The 8,096-nt window shown below is 33.9% G+C and overlaps 2 protein-coding genes across 2 annotated transcripts; both read right to left on the reverse strand.

Annotated features, from left to right (window-relative positions):
• Window positions 1-1,360: 1,360 nt before the first annotated feature.
• Window positions 1,361-2,512, reverse strand: LOC119664405 (the record flags this gene model as incomplete). Its single annotated transcript, XM_038073901.1, has 1 exon — window positions 1,361-2,512. A coding segment is annotated over exon 1 (1,152 nt), but the record flags the coding sequence as incomplete, so codon positions are not given.
• Window positions 2,513-3,373: 861 nt separating this feature from the next.
• Window positions 3,374-6,523, reverse strand: LOC119664406. Its single transcript, XM_038073902.1, has one exon. It carries the CDS (start codon window positions 6,521-6,523, stop codon window positions 3,374-3,376), a length of 3,150 nt encoding a protein of 1,049 aa, XP_037929830.1.
• Between the last annotated feature and the right edge of the window lie 1,573 nt (window positions 6,524-8,096).

The raw sequence follows: 8,096 nt of genomic DNA on the forward strand, positions 1-8,096 counted from the left end.
TCCGCTTCAATGTATGTACATTTATAAGCGTTTAAAGGCTTCAATGGTGAAATCTCACACGACGAGTCATCTAGCCATGGCCAATTACCTTCACAAACATACTCCGCTTCTGTGACGTGTTTGCATAAGTTGAGCTGTGTTTCCGTCATCAAATGGTATGAGTCCATTTCGAAATTATATATAAGAAACTGCCTTTGTATCATTGGACTCAAAATTATCCCATGCTTTTCCATAGGCATCGGAATTACTTTGTATAGTTTTGATTCTTGTGTGTCAAATAATGGTATTTCTGCCTTTATGATTAGTTTCTTATCCATTATTGTTCCTATTGCCGATAAAAGCTTATAAATAACTTGCAACTGATTATCGCTATTTCCTGGCAGCCTTAATTTATTTGGAAGATGTTCTTTGATGCTCCTAACTTCTTCATACAGTTGAGTAGGAGTTATCAACGAAGGATTCAATTTCCCATGATTTATGTCAATTAAAAGCTTTATTATTTCTGTTTGAACATTTCTGTTTTCTTCAATTATTCCCTGCAGCTCTTTTATTACCATGAAAAACTTAATTGACTCCCGATATACCAAATATGATTCCTGCATTGCCGACGACAAGAGGTTGAGCCTATCTTGCATTTGTTTAAAATTATTATTTATCTCCGTGGTGGTTCTTTTTAACAAATTCACCGTAGAATCTACTACCGAAGTTTGCTTATTTATCAGATTCTTGATATCATGCTGATTTTCTAGTAATCTCATCATGTCTTCTTCGAACATTTTTCTATCTTCTGCATCCATTGTGCCAAACAATATGTGCTGCAGTAACCCGATGAACTCAAATGGCGCTCTTCTCGTTCTTTGATTTTTATATTGAAGCAAATATTTATTTGTGTCCTGCATCTGCTTTATTTGCTGTCTCATATCTTCTATAATTGCCACACAATGGTTTTCAAATGTTTGTAGTTTAGAACAAATTTCTCCATTTCCAATATAGTTGTACCTCCTTTATCAATTATTTCGAAAAAGGGCTCCAAATCAAAACATATTAACAGCTTCCATGATGATGATACCACGTTCATAGATCCAATTTCGTCCAAATAAACCACCGTGTCTTTGTCTATCTCATTCACTTTTCCTCCTTTAATTGCTTCTGACGCTACTCTAGATGGAATTAAAATCATTAGCAATAAAAGTAACATTAAATTAACAGATTTTTCTTTTTTCAAATCTTTTCGTTTAATAACATTTATCGTCTTATTCTCAGCAACATGTATTTGTTCGTGTACGCCTTCCAATACACATAATTTCTGAATCGGACGTTTTATTGTGCCGTTCTGAGTTTTTACCGATACTACTCTCACCAGATTATCTTTTCCAGGATGAACGTCAATTATCTTTCCAAGAGGCCATCTTCCTGGATATGTTTCCTCATTCTTCACTATTACCACTTGGCCTTCCTTAACATTTGCTTGAACCCCTTTCCATTTGTACCTCTGCTGAAGATTCGTTAAATATTCTTCCTTCCATCGTTTCCAAAAATGTTTCTTCATTGCTTGAATTATCTTCCAACGATTTAATGAAGATATGTTCATATCATCTACTGCTTCTGGATAGTCAATGATAGCATGCCCAATTAAAAAATGACCTGGAGTTAATATATCATTGTCGTCAACATTTGCACAAAGCGGTCGTGAATTAAGTATGCCCTCAATTTGAGTTAGAAGTGTGCTTAACTCCTCATAAGTAAGTTTATTTTCGCCAACAACTCTTTTCAAGTGGTGTTTTATTGACTTCACGGCCGACTCCCATAAACCTCCAAAATGAGGACTTGCCGGTGGAATGAAATGCCATTTTATACCTTCTGCTTCCAATGCACAAACTGCACTCACATTGCTTTTAATAGCCTGTTGTAAATCCTTATCTAATTTTTTGGATGCTCCAACGAAGTTAGTACCGTTGTCTGAGTATATATGTGAACATTTGCCTCTGCGTGCAAACAATCGCTTCAGCGCCGCCAGAAATGAGTCTGATGTCATGTCACTTACCAACTCTAAATGCAAAGCTTTAGTTGCCATACATACAAATACCGCTACGTACCCTTTAAAAGTTTTTTGGCCTCGCCCTTTAGAACATTTTATTAGCAATGGTCCAGCGTAATCTACTCCACAATGAGCGAACGGAGCAGACACATTGACCCTATATTCTGGTAAATCACCCATAAGCTGTTTCTGCTTTAATGCTTTATAACGGGTGCACCTTACACATTCACGTATACATTTCTTAATCAAGTTTTTAAGTCCAAATATCCAATATCTTCTTTTTATAACATTTTCCATCAATCGATGTCCACCATGTAATGTTTCTCGGTGTGCTTCATTTATTATCAAATTCGCCAAATGACCTTTTGCTATAATTATTGGATGCTTTCTATCAAAACCAATTTTTGCATTGATTAATCGACCTCCAACTCTCAAAACTTGGTTTTTGTCTAAAAACGGATTCAAATTTGCCATTTTGCTTCGATGATCTATTTCACAGCTATTTTTCAATCTGCTTATATCCGTAAAAAATTGTGTTGTCTGATGACTTCTAAAAATAGCTGCATCTGCTCTTCTAAACTCCTCTACAGTTAGATATTCTGGAGACTTAGCCTTCCTCAGTCTGTCTATGAAACGAAAAATATATACTACCACTCTACTTAATTTTCTAAAAGATGAATATTTCTCGATGAGCTGATTAAATAAGTCTTCCTCTCTTAATTTACTGATATTTATTATTTTAGCTGCCATTTGTTTTTTTGGCCATGTCCTTCTATCATCGTTTAACCAGTTTGGACCTCTCCACCATAACGATTGGTTCTCTAACTTTTCCGGCTGAATTCCTCTGGATGCTAGGTCTGCTGGATTTTCCTTTGATCGCACATAAAACCAATTGGCGCTTGGAATTAACGAGCTTATTTCATTTACTCTTGACCTAATAAATTTATTTTTGCTTGAATTGCTTTTTATCCAGCATAATGTAATCGTGGAATCACTCCATGCATACATTTTTATTTTTCTGTTAATTATGTTATGAATTTTATTTAATAATTTTGCCAATAGATGCGCTGCACACAGCTCAAGCTTCGGCAATGTTTTTCTATTTTTTATAGGATTTACCTTACTTTTTGCTGCTATTATGGACACCTTTGCGTGCGTTTTTATGTACACTATTGCTGCGTAGGCCTTTTCCGATGCGTCAGCGAACCCTACCAGGCATATTTCATCATTTCCGGTAACTCCTACCCATCTCTCAATTCTGATTGTTTGTATTGCGTCTAAGTTCTGCACAATGTTTTTCCATTCTTTCATCATTTCTTCATTTAATTTCATATCCTAATCTAAATTACTTATCCAGAGCTTCTGCACAAATAACTTAACCAATACTGTAACTGGAGCCAATAGTCCTAATGGATCAAATATTTTACCTAGATACGATAATGCCATTCTTTTTGTTATATAGACGTCTCTACTTTCTGCTATCTTAAACATGAATATATCATTGTTAGGATTCCATTGCAAGCCAAGCGTTTTTATACTTTCTTCTTTATCTAAATCAATGACCTCATTGTCTTTTGATTTTTCCACCGTTTCTATTATATCCATGCTGTTTGAGCACCATTTTCTCAAATGAAATCCATACTTCTCCAAATGCGCCGATATCCTTAGCCGAACACTTTTGCACTCTTCTTTTGTATCACCGCCAGTTAGAAGATCGTCCATATAAAAATCGTCTTTAATTATTTTCGATATGTGATTATCCTGACATTCATTTGCTATTTCAAATAAAGTTCTTATAGCTAAAAATGAAGCAGGGGCAATACCGTAAGTTACAGTTGTTAACTTGTATTCTTCAATTGGCTGATTAATCTCGCTTCTCCACAAAATATGTTGGTATTTCTGATCATTTTTACTCACCCATATTTGTCTATACATTTTTTCTATGTCAGCAACTATGGCAAATTTTTTCAGTCGAAACTTCAACAATATATCAAAGATATCCCTTTGCAACCTTGGGCCAACATATAATACATCATTTAAACTATTTTTATTCGTGGTCTTTGCCGAAGCATCAAAAACTACTCTCACCTTAGTAGTGATACTATTCGCTCTTACTACTGCTTGGTGAGGTAGATAATATTTTCCCTGTCTTTTTGAACTTACTTTTTTCATATGCCCATCAGCTAGATACTCTTTCATGAATTCGACATATTCTCTCTTTAATGATGGGTTTGCCTGTAATTTTCTTTCCAAATTTATGAATCGTGCCATCGCCATTTTGTATGAGTCGCCAAGTTGGTGTTCTTCTTTGAAAGGTAACTCAACTACAAATCGTCCATCTTCATTTTTGGTAGTTGTCGCAGCATAATTTTTCATACAATATCCGTCTTCTGATGAATCTTCATCCTCTGGAATTTCTTCTATTTCCCAAAACTTTTCTATGTTGACGACGTTGGAAGAGATGAATCCTTTAATGCTTCTTTTTGCTTGTAAAATACCTGATAATATCCAGCCGAACTTTGTTGATTGCGCCAATATTTTATCTTTTTTAAGTAGACCGCCTTCAAGAATTTCTCCGTAAAGATCGCTTCCTATGATTATGTCAATTCTATCGGATTTATTAAAATTTGGGTCCGCCAAGGTCATATTTTCCCACTTATCTATATTATAGCTAAAGGTTTTATCCGGTTGACAAGATACCAATGATGGTAAAATTAATGCTTCTGCATTTATTTTATATTTACTGGTGAATCGTGGGTGAATTTGAAGATTTATTTTTGCCTTTGCAACGCCAACCGGTGTTCCTCCAAGCCCTTGCACCTCCATTTTTACTTTTTTCCTTGGTAAATTTAATATTTGTGCCGCTTCTTCTGATACAGCTGTAGTTTGCGACCCTTGGTCAATTAGTGCCCTTAACATAATCATCTCACCTTGAACACTTTTTACGCGCACTTGCGCCGTTGCAAGTAACACATTTTCTGCTGTGCCCGTATTCATTGTTAATGTTGATGTGTTATTATTTTGCCCTGAATTAATGTGCAAAAGAGTATTATGCCACTTCCCACATTCTTGACATTTTGTCTTACTATTGCATCTTTTTGTAGTTTTATGCGATAAACAGACGCGACAAATTTTAGCGTCTTTTACCCATGTATTTTTGTCCTTGACTTGTAGCTTTAGAAACTCATAACACTTTAATGCCATATGTCCTTTTTTGTTGCAGTAAAAGCACTGGTAATCATTTGCTACTATAGTTGTCGCTGTTGTTTTTTGAAAAGACTTTACATTATTAGTTTGTTTCTTAGATTTAATCGCCTCTGCTGCTTGGTATTGCTGCTCCAGAAACTGTAATACATCGTCCAATTTTTGAATCTCCTTTGTCCTTTTTATATTTTGCTCATATAGCCGTAATCCTTCCTTATCCAACTTCCTGATTATAATCCTTGCTATTATTGGATCTGCTTCATTCGTTTTTATACCCATTGCCTTCAGCCCCTGGATACATTCTATCGATGTGTCAAGCAACTTTTTCAAACTTGACGCTGAATCATTATATACAGATGGTTGATCGAGCAATTTATCGACCAATATTGTAAACAACATTCTTTCATTTTCGTACCTTTGCGACAAAATCTCCCAAGCTACAGCATAATTCAATTCCGACACCGGTAGATGTTGTATCAGCTTGCTTGCTTCTCCTTTTACTAATGTTTTGAGTCGATACATTTTCTCAACATTCGAAATTTTTCCATCCTCATGGATAAGCCTTTTATATAGATCATGAAAAGACGACCATTCTTCAATATTACCGTTGAAATTTGGGATTCTAATGCAGTCAAGCTTAACGTTGTTCCCCTCACGTAATTTTTCCATTTTATTGGCTAATTCATCTAACGCCTTATCGTATTGGTCTTCAATCTCATCATAATCATTCATAATGTCTACTTCATTGTACGACATTTCAATAACCAGCTTCTTATAGATACTTCTAATGTCTTCGAACTTTCTTTTCCAGATTCTATTAAGTTGTTCCAAACGCGTGACAGTATCATAATGGTCAAGATTTTCTAACATCTGTCTTAACCTTGCGATGTTATTGTTATATTGCTCTACTAGATTGTTGATTTTATTTTTCTCAATTTGACTTTCCGTTATTTTCTCGTCTACACTTTTGCTTTCAACAGATTCTGCATTTCTATCTTTGCTTTCAACTATTTCTTCGAACATTGTTTTCACCTGAATCACTTTTTGATGCACTGTAGTGTAAAAGTCCTCTTTAAAATATTTGTCTTCCTTATTCTCCGTTAAGAGTATTTTCTCGTGATTATCTTTAAATTGATTCCATAATCCTTGTAGTTTATCTAAACGTTCTTTTATTGTATTCGCACGCAACTCACGTTTGCTGCTATTCTTCTCGATATTCTTAACATCGTCATATATTGCTCTTTGCTGTTTTAGCAGAGCTAATAATTTTGATGGATCCATTTTCTTTTTACCGTACCGATATTTAAATCTCGATCAATGCTTTTTGCACTATATTTAAATTTTTGGCACCGATGTTTAAGTCTCGGTCCACGCTTGTATCGCACTGTACTATATATTTAGTTTATGGCACCGATGTTTAAGCCTCGGTCCACGCTTGTATCGCACTGTACTCAATTTTACTTTATGTCTCGAAGGACCAAAATGTACATTTAATAAATTAAAGTACACACACTTTGAGTAATTTTTAGCTACTGATTTTATTTCAAATAATGTTGTGTTTTTATACAAAAATATTTTAAGACTAATTTCTACATCAAGGTTAAAATATTATGATTTTAGTGGACTGTATTACATTTGTCAAAAAAGGTTAAAAAAGGTTAAAAAAAGGACGGAAGTCCCAACACTTGGGATTTTCCTCCTATTGTTTTTATGAATATATTTTAGTTTAATAATTTAAATACGGTTGCTAAAAAATGTTACTATTTATCTATATTTTTCCTTAGTACATAATTCTAAGAATTTAGGTGATAATATAAACTATAATAATTAAATTTATGTTATAAATTCATGTTCATGATTGAACACTCACACTCATATCCTTTCAGAAATTATTAGGAATTCATTTCTAAAGAATTTGATGTACAAAAAACAACCACAAAATAATTTGAAGAAGACGCCGAGCAAAAAGTGTATTTGTCAAATGAATTGCAATTCAAATAAAGTATCTGCAATTTGTAAAATTTGTGTACTTCACACAATCGACAACGAGTATTTGTTCTGCTTGCATGATTTTTGTTCTGCAAATAAATGACACAGAAATATTCGACAAATTTTTAAAAGATTAAGGGTTTAAGAACTATTGAAATCACTGAAATAAATTTATATTGCTTGTTTGCAATTTACTCAAATAGTGTCTATAAGTAAAATTTATACTGTGCCGATATTATTATATACTTCACACTTTATGGATGAAAATACATAAAGGACAGAGGACTAACCGGCTAACTAACACCACGTTTCGAATCTCAGAATGGTTACAGACTCCTCGGGGAAGCATGCAGATCCGAGGTTAATTATTGCTTAGTCTGATGAAGTGATTAACAATAATCCAGTCATGGCGTAGAGTGGGGTTATGAAGAAACTTCACAGGTTATAGAGAGTAAAAGTGTTTAAATGCACTGACTCAACTAGCTTTAACATAATAAATATATATGAAAGATACTATGAAAACTCTCTTCGTAGAGAATGTCAGTGTTACTTGTTCATTTGCTATGCGTTTACCTTTATAAATATGAACACTATATAGCTATTATTAGTATCTTAAATATAGATATACTACGAAGATACTAATCTAAAGCAAATAAAACAATTATAAAAATATGGTATATATCAAAAGTAGTAAAGAAGTAAAGCAGAAACTAAACATAACTCAGACTTAAAATGTATAATTAGGTACTCGCATTCCTCTGTTAATCAAAGAGAAGACCAGAATGACATTATAGTAGTATTGAGGTAAAGGAATTATGAAAACCCATACTGAACTATCTCGTATACAGGGGTGATAAACAGTCTT

Source organism: Teleopsis dalmanni, unplaced genomic scaffold (genome assembly GCF_002237135.1).
Source record: "Teleopsis dalmanni isolate 2A unplaced genomic scaffold, ASM223713v2 unscaffolded_contig_1897, whole genome shotgun sequence".
NCBI classification, from domain to species: domain Eukaryota; kingdom Metazoa; phylum Arthropoda; class Insecta; order Diptera; family Diopsidae; genus Teleopsis; species Teleopsis dalmanni.